At 36.6% G+C, this 25,906-nt stretch overlaps 1 protein-coding gene across 2 annotated transcripts in view; it reads left to right on the forward strand.

Annotated features, from left to right (window-relative positions):
- Positions 1–24,999, forward strand: part of SLC1A1 (solute carrier family 1 member 1) — a 104,460-nt gene extending 79,461 nt beyond the window's left edge. For both annotated transcript variants that reach the window (XM_074282837.1, XM_074282838.1), the window contains 9 exons: positions 943–1,057; positions 2,064–2,106; positions 4,312–4,410; positions 5,447–5,631; positions 10,086–10,193; positions 11,694–11,816; positions 12,250–12,444; positions 17,540–17,674; positions 23,101–24,999. In XM_074282837.1, coding sequence (XP_074138938.1) covers positions 943–1,057; positions 2,064–2,106; positions 4,312–4,410; positions 5,447–5,631; positions 10,086–10,193; positions 11,694–11,816; positions 12,250–12,444; positions 17,540–17,674; positions 23,101–23,347 — 1,250 coding nt within the window. In that variant the 3' untranslated portion in view covers positions 23,348–24,999. The remainder of the gene's footprint in view (positions 1–942; positions 1,058–2,063; positions 2,107–4,311; positions 4,411–5,446; positions 5,632–10,085; positions 10,194–11,693; positions 11,817–12,249; positions 12,445–17,539; positions 17,675–23,100) is intronic.
- Positions 25,000–25,906: the final 907 nt, after the last annotated feature.

Here is a 25,906-nt window from a genome sequence, read left to right on the forward strand (position 1 = left end):
GGTTTGAATCCTCTCCATTGATATTTTTGCATTTTTTAAAACATGAAAAATATGGTTATATAATTTATATGTTCATGCTATTCTAAGCTATTAACTATAAATATTATCTATAGAGATTAATAAATGTTGCAATAATATGGATTTTTTCAATGTGAGGAGAGAAAAGAATAGGATCAACCCAGGGAAACAGGTGGAATAAGGTGGTAGATATGGTTATTCTAAGACAGTTCTGTTTTAATGAATAGATAAGAAACATTGGTAATTAATACATTAAATTTATGCCAGTAGTTCTTCCAAAGTGTATACATATCTCTTAAATTGTCCATTTTTTTTCTCTTCAGCAATATATTTATGCTTTTCTTTTACTTAGTAAAAGTACAGTATCTTTTTTTAGATCATAAGAAAAATGAAAAACAAAGGGTTATGGCAAACTTGAGTCCATTCTGCATTGAATACCCTAAAGACAAAATTAGTACAATCTGAATTAATGAGATTTCACATAGCACTTGGTATTTTTTTTTTCCTTTCTGCTGCCAACTTCACACAATTCAAGCCACCTTCTTGAAAGAGCTTCCTGGAAAGGAAAATGATTCATACTCCCACCTGCTAAATCTAGCTTTATTGGCTAAGGAAGAGAAAAGGAATTGTCTTGTCAGCAGGTGCTTCCAGAAGCATTTGGGAGATACAAGCCAAGTCACTCCAGCTTTTTACAAATATAGAATTAATGCCATCTGGTTACTCCTTTAAACAGGACCAAAAGTTTAAGCAGCAACTGTTTTATTATACAGGAGTATAAGTTCTTGACACTCAAATCAAAAGCCACCTTTTTTGCAAAGTTCATAATTTAATCATTCTTAGAGTTCTAGTTTCAGAATGACCCATCAAAGTTACAAACATTCTAAAAGGTTCTGACTCTGATGCGGGATTTATCGTTGATCACAGGGATCGTGCTGGTGGTAAGCATCAAGCCTGGTGTGTCCCAGAATGCTGAAGAGTTTGACAGGACAGGCAGCACCCCTGAAGTCAGTACAGTAGATGCCATGCTAGATCTGATCAGGTAAGTGGTTGTCATGCTTCAAGGAAGAATGATGGAGAGATCATAATATCAATTTCATTTAGGAGATGATATAACAAAAGCATGCCTTCTATTAAAGATTTATGATGCAGAATGAAACTATTCCATTGAAACCAATTGATAAGAACACTGATAATTGATACATTAAATCAGTGGTCCTCAAATAGGAAGCCAGTTTACTTTCCCTCAGACTGTTGGAGGGCTGGACTATAGTAAAAACCAAACCTCACACTCTGTCTCCGCCCCTCAGCCCATTTGCCATAACCTGGCAGAGCTGCATAAACATCGTCAGCAGGCCACATATGGCCTGCAGGCCGTAGTTTGAGAACCCCTACATTAAATTATATGCCAATGGTGCTTTTAAAGCATATAAATTTCCTTCAAGTTGTGCATCCTTTCTCTTCTGAAGACATCTCTTTCTCTCCCAGCAGGTCTAAGAAGATCATATCTGTACCTTCTAAATGTATTTAAGAGAATATCAATTTATTATATGCCTATTATGTATCAGAAATTCATGTTAAGAACTAGGAATAAAAAGAAAAATAAGCAACAGTTCCTGGCCTCAAAGGTCTTGTATTGTTTCTGGAGATGTACATAAACAATCAATAAAGCAATATGTACATATAATAGACCCAGTAGAATATAAGCTTTTGAGGACAAGACCTGTTTCATGTTTATCTTTGTAACCCCAGCACTTGACACATAGTAGGCACCTAATTAATGCTTGTTGAACTAAATTAAATGAAATAGAGAATTGAAGTCTTTAGATAAAAAGCAGGGGTGATATCAGAAAGTGTGCCATGGGGGTAAGGGGCCAGGGGACCCCATATGATCCAAATGTATGATTTCTAAGAATTAAAAATGCTACTTAGATTAGTTAAATTTCATCAGCTTTTAGAGAGACACAAAATTCTTCTTGCATATATAATAAATAATTCTACTAGTTCTTGTTATTTTAATCTAGTTCTATGTTCCATGTCTCCAACAGGAATATGTTTCCAGAGAATCTCGTCCAAGCCTGTTTTCAGCAGGTAATATCAATGACTACTTTAGGTTTTAGTTTCCTCCTCTTCCCTTCAATTAAATTTAATTTTGTGCTAGTCTGGTCCAGGAAATAGTTCTTTAAAAATTCCAGCCCAAAATGTAGCCATGGATGAGAACTCTTGGGATGTTCTCAAATTGCAGGGGACTTCCCATGCTCTGGATTTACATGTCTGCCAGCCCACAATTCCAGGAATGAAGTTCCTTTATACCTTGTGAGTCACATTGCTAAGAAAATGGGATAGAAGGTCTAACGTGTATTATACCACTCCTCCTTTCCCTTTCTCGCCCAGCAGATCTAAGGGGAAGAAGTTGAACATCTAGCCAGTGATCTTGGAGGACTGTGATTTAGCACTGAATGACTTTAGGCTTTCTTTCTTTGAAAAAAAAATGCAATGAAATAAAGAGCATATAGAGTAATGTTTAGAAACATACTTAACATATGTAACAACTTAATATGTAATAACAAGATACAGGAAAACAATAAACAAGTTAGGTCTTCCTTTTCCTCTAGTATTAGGAAATCTTATGCTCATAGAGCATATACTTAACATTTCCAGTGATTCAGTCTCCTTAACAGTGTCTTACTCAGTATAAGCATTCTGCTCTCCCATTTAGCAGAGCTGAGCTTTTCTTTGGGAAATTGTTTGAACAGTCCATTCACCCCATATATTTCGAGCCTTGTTCTCTTGTTTATTTTTGCATTATACAGCTGGGTCCATCACATACTGCTGCATTCATTTGAATAGATTGAGTGAACAGAACGCTCTATGTTCACCAACAAAATTACACTGCTTCATACTGACCTCTGGAGCATGGAACCATGCCTTTTCCAAAGGTGTCTTTGCAGACACAGCACAGTGATTATTTGTGAATGTTTTTATACACTTCATTCAGTTACAGTGAAGCTTTATGCCTAATGTAATTACTCCTTGGTTCCTTTCACCTACATGCAAAGTGGCACAGACTTGATAAAACACAAGGTCTTTTAAATGAAGGGTGACAAGGATAGAAAAAAAACCGGAAATCATACCATGAGAATATCAGTTATAGGAACTGGAGGTGTTTAGCCTGGAAAAGAGAAGAACTGGGGAGATGAGAAAAGAAATACATCAAGTATGATGAAGTATTTGAAGAATTTTTCTAGGGAAAGGGGACAACTTGTTATACCACTGAGGACAAAACTGAAAACCATGAAGGGAAGTTAGAGACAAAATTTGGATTGATATTTTAAAAATCTTTCTAATAATTAGAATTATTCAGTAGAATGGGTTACCTCACAAAATATAGGGTTCCCTATTCCCAAAAGTTTTCAGATGAAGGTTACGTAATTACTCAACAGAGATATTGTTTAAAAAAAAAGGCTTTACTGCTGAGATTATTTTCAATTCTGCATTTGTTCAATTCTATGAAGTCTAACATAGAACAGACATATTAAACTGACTAGAGAAATTTTACATAATTGTGTCATTTATTTATCTCCACTGACAATATACATGTTGATAGCTTAGACTATAGTAGAAGTATAAATCATATGACCACATTGTTTTTATTTTTAAAATAATTAACAAAAATGTAAATGATTAGGATTTAGTCTATTAAACAAAATATCTATTACTAGGATCTGAATCTCCACTTTAATATTATGCCACATATTTGTTCCTAGTTTTATCTTTGAAATTTTGAAAAGGAAGACTTTTTTTTGAGTGGAGGTTGTGAGATTTAGTGGTTTAATCTCATTACTTAAATTTTTGACCCTTTAAACTACTCTTTTCTACAATTGTCAAAATACCCATTAAAGAAGTCTTCAAAACAAATAAGAATCAGAATTGGCTTCAGAAAGTGTCTCAATTTTAAACTTTTGTGCTTTCATACTTTCCAATTTTACTCTACATGCTGTGTCTTTGATCTTTAGTTTCTTCTTCTGTAAAATGATAGTATTAAGTGTATTACCTATTTCATAATATTTTTGTGAAGAAAATGCTTTGTAAATCTCAAAAGACTACAGAAATCTAAGTAGTTATAATCATGATCACTTATTGGCTCAGGCAGGATTTTTTTGGGGGGGAGGGAGGAATTATGACTCTGTCACTTGTTTGCTCAATGATAGATGCCACCTTTATTAATTCTTATGGCCAGAATTTCATTTGTTCTTATTTAGCCAAGTTTAAAATTTTTTTTTTCCCAATTCACAGTACAAAACCAAACGTGAAGAGTTGAAGCTTTCAGATGAACCAGAGATGAATACCACAAGAGAATCTGTGACAGCTGTCATGACGACTGCCCTATCCAAAGTACTATTTTTTTCATAATTAGTTTCTCTCCTTGACAGTAAAGAATCACTGAGAAATTAGAGGGCGTAGAAAATAGAAATGTTATTTATTCATTAATGCTCTTGGATTAAGGATCCTTGGATTCCAGTGCTACCTCCAAGTTAGTGACCCTTGTCTTCAAATATATCTTAACAATAAAGTTAACAATAACTATTCTTAACAATAAATTGTTAAGAAAGCTCTTTGTAAATGTGCATTATTAATTTGAGCCAGTATTGTCCCAGTATCTTGGCTACTCTTTTTTCAACATGTATTTTTTTTTCTTTTGCAAGAAAATTAGGGTTAAGTGATTTGCTCAGGGTTATATAGTTAGGAGGTATTACTTGTCTGAGGCTGGATTTGAGCTCAGGTCCTCCTGAATCCAGGACCAGTGCACTATTTACTGCATCAGCTATCTGCCCCCATCTTGGCTACAATTTGACTCTCAAGTCAGGTATCTAGAAACTGCTTTCCTTCCTTCAGACATCCATTACATAATAACAGTCATTTCAAGTGCTGGCCTTGGAAGAAGCTCTCTGTAAAATGAGCAGGTTCAACTAACTGACCTCTGAAGTCTCTTAACAACTCTAGAGATGTAATTAATACATCTTTTATTCCCCAATCATTTCCTAATAATCTCTCAATGATAATTCCCTTATTTCCCCCTTTCATATAAAAATTAAATCAAAGTTAAGCCAATAGAGACAAAAGGATTTGACCTGAGTTTCTTAACTTCCCTAAGTCTGTTTCCTCATCTGTTAAATGAAGATAGCATCTGCCTACAAAGGTTATTATGAAGACCAAATGAAATTATGTATGTTAAGTGCTTTCCAAGCCTTAAAGTCCTATGTAAATGCTATTCTTGTTCTTATTATTAATATAATCTACACTGAATGGATAGGTGAGCCAATTCATATTACAACTTTTCTTAAGAAAGGTAATATCATTTCATGTCAGAGATTATACAACCAGCTATATTGTTATCATTCACTGATATTTTCTTGGCTTTGTTCCACAGAACAAAACAAAAGATTACAAAATAGTGGGCATGTACTCAGATGGCATAAATGTCCTGGGCTTGATTGTCTTTTGCCTTGTATTTGGAATCGTGATTGGGAAAATGGGAGAAAAGGGCCAAGTTCTGGTGGATTTCTTCAACGCACTCAATGATGCTACCATGCAAATCGTTCAGATCATCATGTGGTGAGAGGGCTCATTTTTGTCTGACTTTTGTTTTTCTTCCCCCCCCCCCCAAAAAAAAAAAAAAAAAAACCTTTGAAGGAAGAAGTTTATTTTTCTCTCCAATAGGAGAGTTATCTATACATCTGAGCAATCTATGTGCTTCTACACTCCAAGGAGCTATGCTTCTGCAGTATGAAATCATTCCAATCCTTTTCATGTCTCCCTTAAACTACAGTTCCATCATTTGGATTTAATTTTAAAAATTCCTATCCTGGTAGCCATCCCTCTAGTAATGGACAATCGTCAGACATATCATCCATTTCTGGACCAATTTTTGAACCTTTTTGGCTTTGTGCTTTGCTGATACTTTTTTAAAGAACCTGGGTATGAATCACCTCTACACTGTGATTTAGCATTGAGGAAGAGTTTACACATAGGGGAGGACATAGGCAACCCAACTTTTTACTCTAGACAATCCAACTATTAACATTTTATGATAAGGCCAAAGGAGTAGGAGCTACCCTCTTATTGTATTTTAAGATTCTGCCATAAAAACCTAGCATTTTATTTGAAATATGACTTTCATAAACAAAACATGAAATTGTTTTCAGGATTTATGCATAAGGCAAATTTATAGGAAATGGTTTAAAAGGATGATAGGAAAATGCATTATATGACCCTGACCACTCAGGAAAGAATTGTCAACTTGGCTTACTCCAAAATGACTACCTCTTCCATGTGTCTGGCATGTATTCATCCCACAGTTAAATCACAGAATCTTAGGAGTTCAAAGTTCTTATAGACCTTAGCAGCCATCTGGCCCTCACCTTCTTAAACTGTGGTTCGTGACCTCTTATGGTGTCTTGTAACTGAATGTGAGGGTTGTGAAATTATGACTTACTATGAGTAAATGTTTTATTTCTATACTGTTTTATATACCTTTTCCTTGGGGTCATGTAAAAACTTCTCCGGTGAAAAAGGATTGCAAGTGGAAAAAGTTTAAGAAGCCTTGGTCTAGTCCTGAAAAGGAATCTCTTCTATCACATATCCCACTGGGTATCATTCAACCTTAACTGAAGACCTCCAAACAAGGGGTACTTTTTACCCTCAGAGATCACCCATTACACTTCTGGAATAATTGGGGGAGTTACACAAGCCAATATCTGTACAATGACATGGAAGTGACAGAGCCAAATATCTAGGTTGTGTTTTTTTTCCTCCATAAAGAAAAATCACAAAATTATCTGTCAAAGAAAAAAATGGGGGAGAAAAAAGCCTTTTTTCCATTGACAAAAGAAATTAATATGGGGGGCAAGAAAAGTGTGAGTATATTTGGTAGTTAGACAAATTACTTAGTAATTAACCTTGCTCTGGCTTCTAATGATAGAGATGAGAAGGAATGACTCAAAAACCTTTCGTTTCAAACCATTCATACACAATAAATCTTAAGGGTTTACTGTCTTTGGTTTACTTTTCTGAGTTCCATGAATGTCAAGTATTTTTGCTGGTAGGTAGAGGTTAGAAGAACTATTGTTCTTCCTGGGGTCCTGGGTCCCAAAGGACTGCAAGAGGATCCCTTGAGTTCTCACTTTTCATTCGCAGAACTGTCTTCTGATCAGATGACTGAGACTACTTTTGGCCTGTTAACCTGACAGCATGTAAATGTTACATGCAACATAAATATTATTTGCAAGAAATCCTCAAATCTTCCTTCAGTTGTGACCTGTTTTTCTTTATTTTTTAAAGAAAGGATCCAGCCTCTGCTGAAACAAACTGTGTCCTTATTTGGAAAGAGACAAGCCCTTACTAACAGTGAGCATCAGCTGTCTTGTATTAGTTTTTAGCCAAGTAATGCAACAACAGCTTTCCTGTCTTAACAAAATGACTGCCTCAATCCTTCGCTTTCTTTTATTTGCCCAGATGTCGTTATCTCCTGTCCAGAGATCTGCTGCCTCGCCATATAGAATGTAGTTTCAGTCCTCAGTCTCTTTATCTGCCAAATAAGGCAGGCTGGACAAGATGATCCTTAAAGTCCCTTCTGAGCCAAACGTCTGTGAGCATCTTGCCAGGGTCACATATTCTATTAGTGTTCACACTACATTGTAGAATCAATTTACATGTTGTACAGGAAGAAAAATGTCAGTGAAAAAGCAAATGAGAACTTATGTATGACCCTCCAAGATACATCCTTTTTCTCTATTAATGAAAATCATATTAGGAATATTAGACTGTGGTCCCTTCTCCTTTCTCTCTCACTCTCCTAACTCCTCCCTCTCCCTCTCTTTCCCTCTCTCTCCCTCCTCCTCTCTCTTCCTCTCCCTTTATTTCTCCCCTCCTCTTTCCCTCCCCCTCTCTCCTTCTTTCTCTCTCTCCCTCCTTCCCTCTCTCTCTCTCCTTCCCTCTCTCTTCCTGTGTCTCCTTCCTTCTACCTCACTCTTTCCCTCCCTCTCTCCCTCCTACTGCCTTTCCTTCTCTCCTATTCCCCTTTTCCTTTTGTCTCACCCTCACTCTCTCTTCCTCCACATGTGCCCAGTGCTCTTTTGCCCCTGTTGGTAGATCAGCTAACAAGCTGTCCTTTCTCTTCACCAGACACAGTATTAAGCACTAGAAACACAAAGAAAGGCAACATTAGTTACTGCCTACAGGACATTCTAATGGGGGGTAGAGCATGCAAATAACTGGGTACAATATAAATGGAGTGCATTTATTTATTCTACTTCCCCCTCAAACACTCTCTGAAGGCAGAGCCTCTATCATTTCTCATCCTTAGCATTTAACATATCCATGAACACAGGAGGTGCTTAATACAGGCATATCCAATGTTTGGGGCCATCATCCTGAATTAGAGGCAGCTAGGTAAACAATGGAGAAGGTGTTATTTCTAGAGCCAGGAAGATCTGAGTTCAAATTCAATATTAGACACATTATTCTGGGCGAATCAATTAAAATCTCTGCTTCAGTTTTCTCGTTGATAAAATGGGTAATAGCACTTATCTCCCAGACTTGCTCTAAGGATCAAGTGAGATAATATTTTGTAAAGTGCCTGGCACATAGCAGCCACTTGAAAAATGCTTATTGCCTTCCTGCCTTCCTTGCCCAGTTCCCCTTGTTATCAAGAGGATTCATTCATGAGGTGACTGCTTAGATATAGTCTGTGAACATGAAAAAGAATCAGTGTATCATTCTAATGTCATTACAGGAAAGAGTTTTTTGTTCTTCATTCTCAAAGAGGGCCATGATATCAGGGAGGTGATTGCCATAACATGCAAATGAATTGGATTTAAGGGAGGGAGGGCTGTGCAAGGTCACCTGCCTCACTTTCCCATCCAGAGACATCTAAGTCCAAATATAGATCAGGAGGACTGGGGATAGCCCTAGATGAAATGGGCCTTTTTAAGCTAAGGTCTTCAACAGGTCACAGTGTGACTGAGGCTGCACTCATTCTGTGATTAAGACTAAGTAGCAACTGAGGCAAAGAATCTCCTGGTTCACCTAGTCCAAAAAAATCTAAATGAGTGAATGAATGGATAAATGAATAGATAAATGAATGAATGAATTATTTTGAGAGGGGAAGATCCTCAAGATTTGTAGTCAAAGGAGAAATTACTGCTGTTTACATTCAGTCTGAGTTGATCAGAACCCAACTATGACCAAATGGGACTTGGCCTAAGACCTATTGGAGGGCAATTAGAATCAGATCAGTTTTGTTTTAAGATTTGGTCCTTAAAAAAGAAATCTAGCCAGTAAACCCCAAATACCTTGGGATGATTCAGAGCTGCAAAAGAGAGAAAAAAAATGCTTTTAAGAACATATAAAGATATGATACCCTATATGAACAGAGGGAAGAAAGGAAAAGAAGCAAAGGAAGGATGGAAGCAAAAGAAGGAAGGAAGGAAGGAAGGAAGGAGAGAAAGAGAGAGAGGGAAGGAAGAAAGGGAAGAATGGAGTGAGGGGGAGGGAGAGTAGAAAGGAAGGAGGGAAAGAATGAAGAAAGGAAGAAAAGAATAAAAAAGGAAGGAAGGAAAGAAGAGAAGAGGGGAGGGAGAGTGAGGGAAGGAAGGAGGGAGGGAGGGAAAGAGGGAAGGAGGAATCTTCCAACTGACCAATTCCAGGTCAGCTTATTGTTTGCCCTTAATCCTGGAAGAGAACGATGACATCAGGAAGATAATGCAAGTGAATTGGAATCAAGGGGAAAAGTAGGATTTGGTGTCAGAGGACCTCAGTTTAAATCCTGAATTTGTTACTCGATCTCCATTTCCTCCTTTACAAAATAAAGGTTTTGGTCCAGGTGTTCTTTAAAGGCCCTTTCCAGATATAAATGGATGATCTGGTGATGGTAAGCACTCTGTTCTCTGGAATAGGAAAGAAATTTTAGAAGTCATCCGGTCCTCTCTTTACTAGTAGCCTAATTGTCAATTCTATTACCACAGAATATAATAATTTCTTTTCCTCTCTCTGTGGTGCTCATTTTCTAGGTATATGCCACTGGGCATTATATTTCTGATTGCTGGGAAGATCATTGAAGTTGAAGACTGGGAAATATTTCGCAAACTGGGGCTGTACATGGCCACGGTGCTTAGTGGGTATGTCAGTTTTTGGATAGAGGGTGGGATGGGGTTGGGGAAAGAATGCTGTTGGGTTGTACCATGGGAAGAGACTCCTTCATCTAGAGCTAGAGAACTTGACTTGAATTTTGCCACCACTATCTACTGCCTGCATGATCTTAGGCAAGCCCAAATAATATATAGCAAGAGAGAATATCTTGGACTTAAGAGTCAGAAGTCACATATTCAGGAAGGAACATGGGTGATCTTGATGAACTCATTTCATATTTTCATCCTCAATTTCTTCATCTGTAAAATATAGAAGTCCCCTAAAATCTCTTCCTATTAAAAAATCTGTAATGGCAAGAAACCTCTAAGCCCCAGTTTCCTCATCTACCAAATGAGAGTCTTGGACAATATGATCTCAGCTCTAGATCCTATGAACTCTTTTTATTTTTTTTAAATCAGACTTTCTGGCTATTTATTTTTTAAAAAGAGTTCTAAGACAAGTAGATTCGAGATCTGCTCTTTAATTGTTAAATTAGAAATAGATTACACTGTGATGATTGCTGGCTTTTGGGACAATGAGCTGATTTCATTGCTCCAGGCCTCCTAGTTGCTCAGAAATCATTCTCTGAGAACATCTTGTAGGGTTTTAGGAACATTCTAAGGAAATATTCATCTCACTGCTGGCATCTCTTGGTTATCCAAATGCCTTCCAGGGCTTAGTTCTGTTTTGAAGCCCGTGATACCCCTTGGGCTATTATAGTTATCATTACTCAAATTCTATAGTTTTTTAAGTTGACAAAAGCATTATTTTCAGAATAACCCAATGAGGTTTATATCTCCATTTTAGAGATGAGGTAACTGAGGCTTGGAGTTTTTAAATGATATACCCAAAGTCACACATCAAGAGAACAAGCATGGTAAAGGGCCCAGCTTCTTAAACTGGGGTTTATGACCCCATATGGGGTCTTGTAACTGAATGTGGGGATTGCAAAAATATGATTTATCAGTAAATGTTGATTTGCATATTTACTTTATACATCTATATACATGGGATTACACAAAAAATTTTTCAGGCTTGAAGCAACTAGATAATGCAGTAGGTAGAGCACTAGCCCTGGAGTCAGGAGGATCTGAGTTCAAATCCAGTCTCAGACACTTAATACTTCCTAGTTGTATGACCCTGAGCAAGTCACTTAACCCCAATTGCACTTAACCAGAAAAAACAAAATTCCCAGATTGAGGAAGGCCTGAATTTGTATCCCTCTGCTGACACATGAGGGACTCTGGGACAGTCACTTAAATATTTGAGTGTTCTAAGCAATTTCTAAGACTATAAATTACAAAGAAGATGTCAACTTACATTGATAGATGTATTACACACATATACAAATAGATATAGATATATACACATATACATACATACACATATTCAAAACACTTTAATGCTTTGATGGATCTATTATCCCAGTAAAAGTGGTCATTCCTCCTACTAGAATTATTATGTATAAAATTGTCTCTCTTTATTTGCAGGCTTGCCATACATTCCATTGTAATCCTCCCACTCATATACTTGCTAGTTGTAAGAAAGAATCCTTTCCGGTTTGCCATGGGAATGGCTCAGGCTCTGCTCACAGCCCTCATGATCTCTTCCAGGTAAATGAAGATATTTTGTTTTCCCGGTAACAAATAAGGTCAAAGGGAGTCTCTGAATGTTGTCTTTATCTATCTGTCCCTTCCTCTATTTTGTAATGGCAAATGCAAAAACTCTATGGTTTTAGAGATAACCTTTAGGTTGAAAAATAATATTCTTAGTGTCTTTTGGTAGTAATCGTGGTGTCTCTACCTGGGAATATATTTCCTCTTCCACTAAATGTTTTTCACTTTTCCTAGTGTAAAACAATTTTAAGGATTTTGTTGTAAGAGATATTATTAGCCCACAGAATTTTTGTAGATGTATTACTGAGTGGTAAATATAATGCTAAATGCTCTTTAAAATTAGCCTTCTAAAAGAAAAAAAACTCAATATTCAAGAAGTATGGGGCTGGCATTCTGTAACTATGAGCTGTTTTCCATTTTTGTTGTTCAGCTCAGCAACACTACCCATTACCTTTCGCTGTGCAGAAGAAAAGAACCAAGTAGACAGGAGAATCACCAGATTTGTTCTGCCCGTTGGTGCAACAATCAACATGGATGGAACTGCCCTCTATGAAGCAGTCGCTGCTGTGTTCATTGCACAACTCAACAATTTGGATCTGGACATTGGACAGATAATCACCATTAGGTGGGGTGAGGGTGTCATATAAATGTTCATCACTTTACATAAAGCACTTCTATAGACTTCCCTATAAAGCACCTGTGAAGATAGCTCAAGCTATTAAGTTTTCTCCAGTTAAAGATTATGTTCTTTTGGCTTCTACTCTGTCTGCATAGCCTTTTCCCCAAGAATAACCAAAGCTACATATAATGAAACTCTTAAACTCAAGATCTTAGACATTATGGTTTCTTCTATGGGCATGTCTGTTCATTGAAATCGGCCTCAGAGTAGGACTGACCTAAAACCTTCATTACAATCTACCATATTCTACCAATATTAGGCCTGCTCTGTAGTAGACTTGAACTTCTGGATTTAAAACTAAGTCAAACATTTCCTTCACCTTCTTGACCATCTTGGTTTGTTGTTCAGTCATTTTTCAGTGGTATCTGACTCTTCATGACCCCATTTGAGGTTTCCTTGGCAAAAATATTGGAATGTTTTGCTATTTCCTTCTCTAGCTCATTTTATAAAAGATGAGGAAACTTATGCAGACCAAGTAAAGTGATTTGTGCAGAGTCACACAGCTATTAAATTTCTGAGGTCAAATTTGAACTCAGGTCCTGAATCCAGGTCACCACTCTTTGAATTGTATTCCAAGATGGCTTTCAGATGAGAACACTGAAGTACATAACTTATGTGGTAGCATTTCTTCTTCATCTTAGTTCTACATTTTCTAGATTCCTCTAATTTTTTACTCTGACTACTAGAGTAGTCTTTGGACCTATATTTAAAACAGCCAAGATATATACACATTTGTTCATTATTCTTTAACTATAAACTTAAGTCATCCTCAGCCACTGGACCCAGCCCAATAATAATATGTGAGATCCATAAAAATTGTTTTTAAATAAACCTTTGCTGATTCCACCTGGAAGTTTCTTGACCTTTCTAAAATTTTGTATTCCTTGTGTATTTTGTACTTCTTGTATAGTGTAGATGTTTAATAAATGTTTGCTGAATTAAATTTGTTCACCTCACCTTCTAGATACCCTGTCATCCCTTAAGGCAGCCAATGATGTGGTAGAGTACTAGACTTGGAATCAATAATCAACAGTGTCACTTTGGAGGATTCATTTAACTCCTCTGGGTCTCAATATTCTCCTCTGTAAATACAGGAGTTTTGACTACATGATCCCTATGATCATGATGCACAGTAGATAGTATCTTAGGGCTAGAATCAGGAAGATCTGGATTAAAATCTGGACTAAGTCATTTATATGCTATGTGACCCTGCCTCAGTTTCTTCAAATGTAAAATTATAGACCATAATGGCACCTACTTCCCAAAATTATCTTAAGGATCTATTGAGAAAATATATGTAAAGTGCTTAGCAAAGTGCCTACTCACATAGTAGAATATAATGAATGCTAATTTTCCTTCTTTCTTTCTTTTCTTCCTTACTTTTTTCTTTTTCTCCTTTCTTCCTCCCTCTCTTAGTTTTAACACTACAATAGGAAGATTGCTATGAGACCCCTGGGTAGTTAAGACCCTCACAGTGGCACAAACTAAATCATATTTAACATCATAGAATTTAACCTTCTTGAAAATCACTCTGTGTACCATAAAATTGTGAAATAACTAAATTCTGTTCAAGTACAATTTTATCTAGGATTGAATCTAGACTAGTGATAAGATCTCTGATCTTTGTATCTCTTCCAATGCAGTGCTCTTCAAATGCCTAAGGGCTCCTTTTCTATAAATGTTTATTAACTAGAATTAAATTCTAAATCCCTGAATACCCCAATTCTTAAAACTGAGACCTGAGAATGTGAAAAGAGCCCTCTTAAAAGTTGTTTTCTTCTACTTAAAAAAAAACAAAACCAACTTTTGAATCAAAGGCAAATTTCACTGAAGCCTCAGAAATTGCTTAAAGTTGAGTTTCAGGCATGAGGAAGTGGTGTGTCTGGACTTTATGGGGCAGAACTGAGGTCAAAGTCAGAATCCTCCTTGACTACATGTACTCTCCCAGTGCAGTCTGCAGAAAATTGTTGGTAATTCTTGATATGCCATGGTTTCCTGTTTGGTAAGCCAAAGTGGTCTAAAATGCAGTTGTGGCCACAAAACCATTCCTTTTGGCAAAGAAGTAGTGTTATGGGCTCAGCCTAAGTCATCTACTTACCAGGAAGAGGGAAGCTGTGTTGAAACTGAGGCAAACCAGAGCCCAGACTTTGGGCTGGGCTGCAGACATATAACCAAATTGAGCAGTGTTGGCAGGATGCTTGAAATTTTGTAACTCATGGTGGAGATTTGTATGTGGAAAGTACCTCAGTAATACAATAACAGTAACATATTTATAAAACTTTTTAAGACATATTTTTCCTATAAAAGCTATTTGGAGATAGGTAGGTTAAGAATTATTTATTTATTTATATTATTTATCTTACTCATTTTAGAGAAGAAATGGAACTCAAGAGGTTAAATGATTGGTCCATAGTTACATAGCTTAGTATATAAGAGCCAAGGTTCAAACTCAGGGTGCCTTTCCATCAAACAATACTACTAAAACTTGAGAAGTATAGAGGATTTCACCTGAGAGTAATTTGGTAGAAATGAAGTGTCAAATATCTAGTCATTTGATCTATGTGAAGTCTATGGTTCGAAGGGAAAGATAAATTGGAAAACACAATTCTTTGCCTCAGACATAGGAATTCCTAGGTCCAACCAAAAACAAGTTCCCACAATAATATTCTTTCTTTTTCACTGACCAAAGCTTTAGGAAGTGTATTGATAAGACAATGGATTCCCCAATTAGAGAGTGAGCAAGGACTTTTGTGTTTCTATGGATCATCCCCATTCTTAATAATAGTGCCTGGCAAATGCTAGTACATTTGTCATTCACTTGTCATTCATCGTCAATCAACCATCCTTAACTGACTGACAAGAATGTTAAGGGGTCTCTGAAACATGCTGTAGGAGGATCTATTGAAAAAAAAAAGAAAAGAAATGGTCATATGGACCACTTAGGGGAAACCTGCTAGATATTTTCAAAACAGATGGAAGAGAAATCTAACTTGTCCTGCCTTATCCCAGAAAGCAGAAGTTCAATCGATAAGTGGAAATTGTATTGAGGTCTATTTTTGCTAAATAAAAGGGGGGAAAACCCCTTAGAAAATCAGGCAAAGTGGAATGGATTGCCTTGGAAAGTAATGGGTTTTCTTTAGTAGAAGACCTTAAGTAAAGACTATATGGAATTGCTTGTAGGATATGTTGTAGAGCAAAGCTTCCTAAACTATGGGTCACAACTCCACATGAATAACTGAATGTGGGGATCATGAAATTATGATTAATTATCAATAAATGTTTGATATGTATACCTATTTTATATACCTAGGGTTATGTAAAAACATTCTCTGGGGGAAAGAGGGATATGAGTAGAAAAACCTATTATAATAGAGATTCTTCATCAACTAAGGAGTTATTTAAATAATCTCCAGCCTTTCCTTTTCACTCTGAAATTCTCCCTGGATAGAGCACCAGATTTGGAGTCAGGAAGATCTGAATTTAAACCTAGATTCAGATAGTTATTAGCTATGTCATCCCAGGCAAGTAACTTAGTTCATCTGTCTCAGATTCTTTTTCTGTAAAATATAGATAATAATAGTATCTACCTTCCAGAATTATGATGATGATTAAATGAGATAATAGTAAAGCTCTCTGCAAATTTTAAGTGCTATATAAGTATTATTGTTGCTAATTTTTATTATTATAACTGTGTCAGCTTTTGAACACTTTGCATTCTGTTTTCTAATTTGCTAAAAGTTCACTCTCCAAGAGTACTAATGATTTTTCATAATCAAATCCAATTTGCTTTGCTCCATCCTCATTTGCTTGCAGCATTTTACATGAGGATGCTCCCTTTTTCTGGACACTTTCTCATCTATGACTTCTGCAATCTGCAACATTGTGCTTTGGGGGTTCCCCTCCTATTTCTCTTACCAAGCCTTTCCATTCTTTTCCTTTCCTCCTAATGTGACTATCTCCCAATGATCTGTCTTTGACATTTTATTCATTCTATACTATCTCTTGTAGTCGCTTTCATTATTTACCACTAAGTAAATACTTCTGTACTCCAGATAGAATTTACAGCTATTTAACAATGTAAGGACCCAAAGGTCACCTTATAATAGACAAATTAAGATACCAAAGACATCAACTATAAAACCTGGTATGCTCTTTCTTGTGATATTCTCCTATCTACTATTCTTCCTGTCTACTAGTTGCATAAAAAGATAAAACAATTCCCTTCTTGGAGCCTCAGTTTGTACATCTATTTTAAAAAAGGAGGGGAAGAAAAATACTTGTAAATCACTATTTAATGAAGTTGTTAGGAATGTATTTTGTGAACCTTAACAAATGAACAAATGAATGAAAGAAAATGTATTTATTAAACATTTCTTATGTGTTAAGTTCTGGGGATACAAATTCTTTTTTTTTTTTTTTTTTTTTTGGAGCATTTGGGGCAGAGTACTAATTACTAAATTCCTTTAAGGCCAAATCACAAATCTTTCAGAGAAGCTAGGTGGTGCAGTATGGATAGAATGCTGGTCCTGAAATCTGGAAGAGTTAAAATCTGACCTCAGACACTTCCTAGCTATGTGATCCAGGATAAATCATTTTACTCTCTTTGTCTCAGTTTCCTTCTTTGTAAAATGAGCTCAAGAAGGAAATAGCAAATTACTCCAGTACCTTTGCCCCCCCCCAAAAAAAAAAACCCTAAATGGGATCATGAAGAGTCAGAAATGACTAAAAAAATTGACTACAGTATGAACCTTCCTCTGACCACATCAGCAAGACGTATTTCCCTCTTCTCTAAAACTCTTCTTCATTTGATATCTGTAAATATTCATGCCATTTGCCTTATTTCCCTACTAGGTCATAAGCTTCTTGAGGGAAGAGGTAGGATATAATCCTCCTTCCTTTGCCCCCACAGAGTCACATAGTTATGAACTTTTCTTGGTTTGATTTGGGAAAGAAATGGCAACTTGTCAGGTATAAGACAGAGGACTTTAAAAGGAAGATTACATTTCCAACTCATTCTTGTGTATATATATTTTGGCCATAGTGTCACAGCAACGGCTGCCAGTATTGGAGCTGCGGGAGTGCCTCAAGCGGGGCTAGTCACCATGGTCATTGTACTGAGTGCTGTTGGCCTGCCAGCTGAAGACGTCACCCTCATCATTGCTGTCGACTGGCTTTTGTGAGTTGTACTTTTCTGACTTGAAAACATCTATAACAACCTCATTGTCCTTCACAGGGTGGGTGGACAAGTTCTTTCAAGATGGACCAAGGAGCCATGTGCTGCTATCTAAATTTCTTTCCAATGAGGCCACCTGATAAGATATGCTTAAAAATTAACTCATCATAATAAAGATGAGTGCTGATTTTAAAATACCAATAAAGAGAATCATCATCATCTCATCTGATTAGGCCCAAGGTTAGATATTGGGCAGGGAACAAAAGACAGATAGTAGTGAGATGACTATCCATGGTTTCACATCTATTGCCAGGGTGCCTCCCAGACCTCAACAATCTATGATCATAATATTTTAAAGCTTGAAAGATCATAGGATTTATTACACCAAAGGGAACTTAGAGAACATTTAGTCCGGTTCCTTTGGTTTATTGGTAAGAAAACTGAGGCAGTCACCACACAGGTGACTGTAAGTGCAGGGATCCAAACTCAGATTTTTCTGGTTACAAATGAAATGTTCTATCTGCTTCATGACAGATTCTAGTTCAATTCCTTCATTTTATGGAAAAGAAAACTGATTCTGAAAAAGGGAAGGGCCTTTCACATGATCACATATTATGGCAAGAGGACTCAAACCCAGGGTTTCTGCCTCCAAACCTAACCCTCTTTCCTTGACTCTGCTTCTTCTACAAACACATCTTCCCAAGAGTCCCCAGGATGCTGAATAATTCAGGAGGAAGCTGACTCTCTTATGGGGATATTAGAGTACAAAGCTTCATACCAGTCATATATCTATGTCTTTGGGAACTTCAGAGATTGAGCTAGAATTAGCCAGGTCACCACAGAGAAGGGATGTATTTTGCAGTATTCTATAAGGAATATGAACTGCTGCAGGGTGGCACCATAATGCATGAAGTACCAGGTCTGGAGTCAGGAAGGCGCATCTTCCTCTAGCCTTAGATACTTATTAGCTGTGTGGCCCTGGGCAAGTTACTTAATCCTGATTACCTCAGTTTCCTCATCTGTAAAATGAGCTAGAGGTAGTTTTTTGTTTTTTTTTTCCAAGAAAACCCCTAATGAGTTAACAAAGAGTTGGCCATGACTGAGAAATAACTGAACAACAACATAAAGACTGTAGAATTAGACCTCTAAAACTGAAAGAGCCATTAATTTTTATGTGTTATCTTCTCTCATCAGAATGTAATCTCTTTAAGGTAAAGGACTGTTTTTCTTTCTATTCATTACTTGTATTCTTGATTCTTAGCATAATACGTGGCACATATCAAGGTTTAATAAATGTTTTTTGACAAGACTTGACATTAATTACTGATTATACAACAGAAGAGAAAACTTGAACCTAGTGCATTTTGAACCAAGTAAGTGACTTGTCCAAAGCAACATGAATAGTAAAGGTCAGAAGCAGGATTTTAAACATTTTCTAATTCCAGAGCCAAGTCAATCTCTCTTTTTTGTCCCACTCATTACCCATGGCATTCACTTCTGAGCTTGCTGAAAACAGAAAGCAGCCAATTGATCCAAAAGAGGATCAATCAGTCATCTACTATGTCCCATGCTGGCACAATCTAGATTGGGCATAAATACATTATTTGTGAGCACAAACTAATTTAGTCTATACTGTATTTTTCACAAGAATGAGGCTTTGTCCAACTCTTGGCAGTGAAGGTCACTTTTCTCTGAAGCCTCAAGATTTGTCTTTCTCAGAGGATTACACTTCCTTAATTGAACTGGGTGTGTTTAACTTGGAGAAATAGAACCTAGAAAGGGTATAAAACTGTCTTCAAGTTTTTAAAGGACTAATATGTCTCTCTCCTCCTCCACCCCTCTCTTCAGAGAGCAGAGCTAGGAATGAGGAGTAGAAGTGGCAAAAAAGTGAATCTAGGCTTGATGTCAGGAAATATGTCCTAATAGAATTATACAAAAATAGAATGCGATCAGTTCCCCTTCATTGGAGGCTTTCCCCTCATCAGGCATGTTATCCTGATGATTCTTATTCAGGTACAAATAGACCCAGACCTCCTTTTCTGATCTCCTTTCCTACTGTATACTCTGATTCTATAAAAGTCCTACCACCTCCTGTTTCCTCTAAGAAACAAATGCCAAGTCTTATCTATTCTGCTTTGATAGAATTTCTCACATCCATTCCCTTATCTCCACTCACATGTAATTCAGCCTTTGTCATCTCTCCCTGGACTGCGCCAATAGGTACCTAATTGGTCTCCCTTTGTCAAGTCTCTCTGTATTCTAAACTATTCTCACACAGTTGCCAAAGTGATATTCTTACTGTATAGTTCTGACCTTGTTACTCTTCTACTTGAAATGCTCCAGTGTTTCTCTTTTGCCTCTCCAATTAACTTCTATTTGGCTTTGAAAGCCCTTCACAATCCAGTTCTGGTTTTCCTTTCCAAGCTTATTACATATTACTACTCTCTATATTCTTCCAACCAAAATGGTCTATTTGCTATTTCTTGTGCATGATTTTTCATCTTTAATGTTTGTGCCTTTGTACAAACTGTGCTCCATTCCTGGAATATACAACTTCCTTACCTGCACTCCTTAAAAGTTCCTTCAAAGTTCAGTTCTGGAGATACTTCTAACTAGAAGGTTTTCGTCATTCTAATTTGCAGTGCTTTCCCTCCTTTACCCCTTAAAAATTTTCTTTTATTTATTTTTACTGTATTTGGTAATTACTTATATTTGTATATGTTGTTATCCCTAGTAATTCCTTGAGGTCTTTGATATCTGTATTTATATCTTCAAGCCTTAGCATATAGGAGGCTCATAATATATGTTGATTGATCAGTGGATCAAGTTTCAACCTACATATGCCTGCTTTGATATTGGCCACTATAAAGGATAATGAATAATAACTACACAAACAATCCAAGCATAGATGAATTATTCCAACAGAATAGGTCAATGTACTTCCCTAGTTAGTCCAAAAAAAACAAAAACACAAATATAGAATAAATCAGATTTTTATATCCCCCCAAAATTAAGTGCAAAAAGTCTGCTTAATTATTATAAAAAATAATTAGCCAGAATATGAAATAAGATAATCTAATTTCTAACTGAAGAAAACTTAGGGATTTTCTAAGTTGGGAGGGGGAAAAAATAAGTTTTGGTCCAACTGAGAGGGAAATGAGAGTTCTATTTAACATGCTCCTATTATTTAACACAAAAAAATTGATTATATTCACCTATATGAAACATAATCTAAACATTTGATCTATCATAAAAAGCAAAAAATAAAGGAGAATACATGTATTAACACAAGATTTGAGTCAGTATTCAAAGATAAAATCTGATTGGTCCTTCAGATTCTCACACTAAACTAATTGCATTTTATACATGATCTTCATTTTATCTTAACACTATGATACAGTAGAAAAAACACTGGAGTTAGCATTTGGGATAAATGTGGGAAAGTTGGTAATGGCCTAAATTTTTTTTTATTTTTGAATGGGTGGGAATTAGTGAGCAGAGCCAAGACAAGGTGTTAGCATAGCTCAAGCAAGGTTTAGGAACTGTGTTTTTGCTACCACTATTAGAACATGTGAATTAAATATAAGCACAGGCAGGTACTTTATATCTTGGAGCCTCAATTTTCTCATCTATAGAATACTGACTATATAAAGATAAATATCATAAAGTATAGTTTCTAAAAATAAAATTTTATGTAATAAAAGGTATCCTTCTTACATATTCTAGAATAGGCAGTTACCTATTTTTAATCACAGTTTCATTGAAAAGCCATGGCTTCAGTGTGTTTCAGTAATTAAATCGACTGATCTAATTCCAAAGTTCCATATGTACCATTATACTTCAGTTCCAAGAGAGACAGGAGGGAAGGAGGGAAGGGGAGAGAGAGAGACAGAGACAGAGAGAGAAAGAAAAAGAGGGAGGGAGGGAGGGAGGGAGAGAGAGAGAGAAAGAAAGAGGGGGGGGGAGGCGGAGAGGGAGAGGCAGAAGTGCAAACAAGGTAGGGGCAACTAGGTGGCACAGAGGATAGTGCTCTCAGCCTGGAGTCAGAAAGACTTATCTTCCTAAATTCAAATCTTTCCTCAGACACTTCCTAGCCTCTGTGACCCTAGCAAGTCACTTAATCCTGATTATCTCAGTTTCCTTATCTGTATAATGAGCTAGGGCATGAATTGGCAAACCACTCCAGTATTTTCACCAAGAAAATCCCAAATGGGGTCATGAAGAGCCAAATATAATTGGAATGACTGAACAATAGGTATAGTATGGATGTGAGTAAAGAAATACATGAAACAGGGAGACCAATTTAAAAGTTATAGCAATAGTCCAGGAGAGTGGTGATTAGGGCCCAAATGAAAATTGTGGCTATATATGAGAGAAATATGGAAATCAAATAGACAAGATTTGGCATTTGATTGGATATATGGAATTAGAATAAGGAGGGGTTTAAGTTGACAGAGATCACAAATGACTATTTGAAAGTATACTACTAGAGGGTTAGAGAGGGCCTTATTTAGAGGCCATTAAGATTTATCCCCTCATCTTATAGGTGAGAAATCTAAGGCTCAGGGAGGCTTATTGAAGATCATGCAGATCTAGTAAATGGTGGACAGCAAGTCCATCACTCTACCCACTATCCCAAAGAAGTGATGCTATAAACAAAAATATAAAAGTTTGGGAGGTTATATTTAGAGAAAAAATGAGTTATGTTTTGGAACATGGTGGTGTTTGAGATTCTTATGGACATGAAACTCAAAAAATCTGATATTTGATGATGTGAAACTAAAATCTCAGGAGAAAGACTAGAGTTGCATATATACATTTGGGAGTTAAGCTAACTAAAGATGAAATTTAAACCCCTGAGAGCTAATGAGGTTCCCCAGTGAGGATATAGAGAGAAAAGTGGGGGCCCCATAACATTGTCTTGGGGTACACCTAGAGTTAGGGGCACCTGGAAGTGATCAGAAAGGTGGGAGAACCTAAACAGCAGTATTGTGAAATCTAGAGAGGAAAAAGTAGCTAGGAGATAATGAGCAGTTTTAAATGATTCAGAGAGATCAAGAACAATGAAGATAGAGAAAAAGGTCATTAGATTTTACTATTAAGAGAGTATTAGTAACTTTGGAGAAAATAGTTTCAGTTGAACAGTAAGAGATTGCCCCAAAGTAAATTGGCTTTCTTCAGGAGATATTATGTTTCCTTCTTTAATGGTCTTTAAACAAAGGTTAGATAACTCCTTATCTAGTACTTTGTAGAGAGAATCCATTTTCAGGTATGAATTTAAAAAATGGTCATTGAGATCTGCCCCATTTCTGAAATGCTCTGATTTGCTAGCCTGATTGGAAACCAAATAGTTTCCATTTCATATCCTTCAACCTGAGTTTAAAAAAACAAATTCAAATTCTGTCTAACCCAAAGACTCTCTCTTCTAGGGACCGGTTCAGGACCATGGTGAATGTCCTTGGTGATGCATATGGAACAGGAATTGTAGAGAAGCTTTCTAAAAAAGAACTAGAGCAAATGGATGTCACATCTGAAGTCAACATTGTGAACCCCTTTGCCTTGGAATCCACAATACTTGATAATGAAGATGCAGAGACCAAGAAATCTTATGTCAATGGAGGCTTTGCCATAGACAAATCTGACACTATCTCATTTACGCAAACATCACAGTTCTAGAGCCCCTTTCATACCCAGGGCTGGGAACATTTCAGGACATCACCACAAGAGGGATCTCTCAGCAAATTAAAACATAATTAAGAGGGGGGAAAGCAATTAGCCAACCTGAGTGCTTTTGATTCGATAACCAGACTTCCAGATTATTTTCTATATTGGATGTTCAACTCTTGCTCAGAAAGCAAAGAAGAAGGAGGGAGAGAGAAAGTGGTAAAAGGAATGATTAAGAGATAAGTTGAATTATATGCATTTTTAAAAAAAAATTATCACTAATGGAATTTGAAAGTATGTAAACCAGTGACTGTTGGAATCACAACCATAAAAAGCAAAGATTGTTCAGTTTTCTCGGGCATAGTTCAATTCTTCGCTTTTTTTTTTTTTTTTTTTTTAAACTCTTCTGCCATTCTGAGCCCAGGACTTCATTTGAACTCTATTTTGATATGTGTTTCCTTTTGCTTAACACATTCTATTTTTTTTCCTTTTTTTGGCAGATTATATTATATCCAAATGGTCCAGTGGATAATGTGCCAAACTATCCATTTTGCACTTTTGTCTGAAGCAAAATACTTTGGAAAGAAAACAGACCATCAGAGTACTGCAATAAATATTTTAAGATGGGGGAGTGGGTAGTGGTGGTCTTGTTTTGTGTTTTTAAAGTACAGTATTGAAAATCTAGGAACAATTAATACCACCACCACCACCATGTTCATTATCTATTATATATAATTTTTTTCATAGAGTTGCCAGAGGACAGAATTGAACTGTCAACGTGAAATCAATATTTTCTTTGTTCTTCAAAAGCAACAACGAAGCCACTGTTAATAAGCTTGGGTAGCATTTGAGTACTTCTTCATCAAGGGCACAGAAGGAAAAAGTGAGTCTGGCTCTACAGAACCATCTTATGTACCAGCCCCAGGACAGATGGAAGGAATAAAGCCAATGCTTTAGGACTTCCGGAACTTAGTTGCTAGAGAGAAAAATCCCTTCATCTCTGCTTCGTAGAAGATAAGACAATATACCACCGAGCCACTCACAGACTAGATAAATTTTTGCTCCATCCAGGCCTGAATGAAAGGGTTTCAAACTGCATCAGCCAAGTTGTATTTTACTAAATATCCTGGACTGAACAAACCTCAAGGACCAAAAAAGGACTGTGCCTATGATGGATTTCCACAGAGAAGGAGCTCCGTAGTATCCAACGTTTGTACTCAGAACCCCAAGGGAGTCTCTTCCATTCTTTGATCCTCATTATTCTCTCATGGGGAGCTGTCCAGCTCTAGTGGTCATCATTCTTCTGAAGCATAAGGAAGCTCATGCTTTGACTGTTCTCCATTTGTAAATAATGCTTAGCATAAACTGCACTTACACTGTTGTCCAAGATAATCAAGTTTCTGCAGTATTAGTCCATTTCAACCTACACTTTTGTATTTAAGAAAATCAGGAAATGTGCCAAAGAAACAATGACAAGAAAAATAAATGTGGGTATAGACTGACTGCACCTTAAATTAAGTTTGTGAGATTAAAAAAATGCTGTATGTAATCCCAGCCCCAGAAAATCTCCAGTGTGATGCTCTGTGAATTTTAGAATCCCAGTATCGGTGTTGTTTATATGAAATAAAGTTCTCTCTCTAAATAAAGAAAAGTTGACCTTAGAATGACTCCCCCGATCTTGACCATGAACTCACTTAGTCGTAACACTAAGGTTTCCAGGGTTGTTTATTAACTCGGGATCTTCTTTGTTTTGTAATCAGTTTGTTATCTGCTGCCTAACTGCACTGTACTGCTATTAACTCATAAAGGAGAATAAGGTTGCCATTTCAATCTAAAAAAATTATTTCCTTCAACCTTTCCCCCCCACCTCTTCCTTCCTTCCTTCCTCAGGTGTAGATAGATATAAAGGTAAATCATTTCTGTTTTATATAGTATCATAGATTTAAATCCAGAAAGGATCTTAGAGTTCACTTAGCCCAATAGCCCCAGTAGAGGAAACAGTCCTAGAGATAATAAAAGATTTGCCCAAAATCACAAGTAAGAAGCAACCAAGTTGGAGTCAGAACTCGGGCCTCTTACTCCAAAGCTAGTATTCTTTCTAAACCATTCTATCCTATTCTATCTATGTCTCTACTCACCTACCATATAATCTCATGCAATCAAAAAGGATGTTGACAAATTGTAGATTAAAAACCTGATAACTACCATGTAGCACCTAGCCATGTGTTAACATATGCATAGCAATACAAAATACATAGCACTCTCTCTTCCAAACCTTTTAAATTTATCTCTTTTGATGCTCACAATAGTCTTATAAAATAAGTAGTGTAGGGATTATTATCCATGTGTTACAGATGGTTTGCTCAAAGGGAGTATGTCTATGAGGGCAGAGGTAGGAAATGGATAAGCTGGATTTGAATCCAGGTCATCTCTCTCTGAATCACAATGTGCTCCTCAGGTTGGTCATTTCTAAGATCTCTTTTAGCTTTCAATCCTGTGGTTCCTTGCAGAAGCTCACTTCCAAACCTCCATTCAAGAGTGTTGATGGAGCACCACATTCCAATTCCAATT

The sequence above is a fragment of the Sminthopsis crassicaudata genome, chromosome 1, assembly GCF_048593235.1.
Source record: "Sminthopsis crassicaudata isolate SCR6 chromosome 1, ASM4859323v1, whole genome shotgun sequence".
In the NCBI taxonomy this organism is placed as follows: domain Eukaryota; kingdom Metazoa; phylum Chordata; class Mammalia; order Dasyuromorphia; family Dasyuridae; genus Sminthopsis; species Sminthopsis crassicaudata.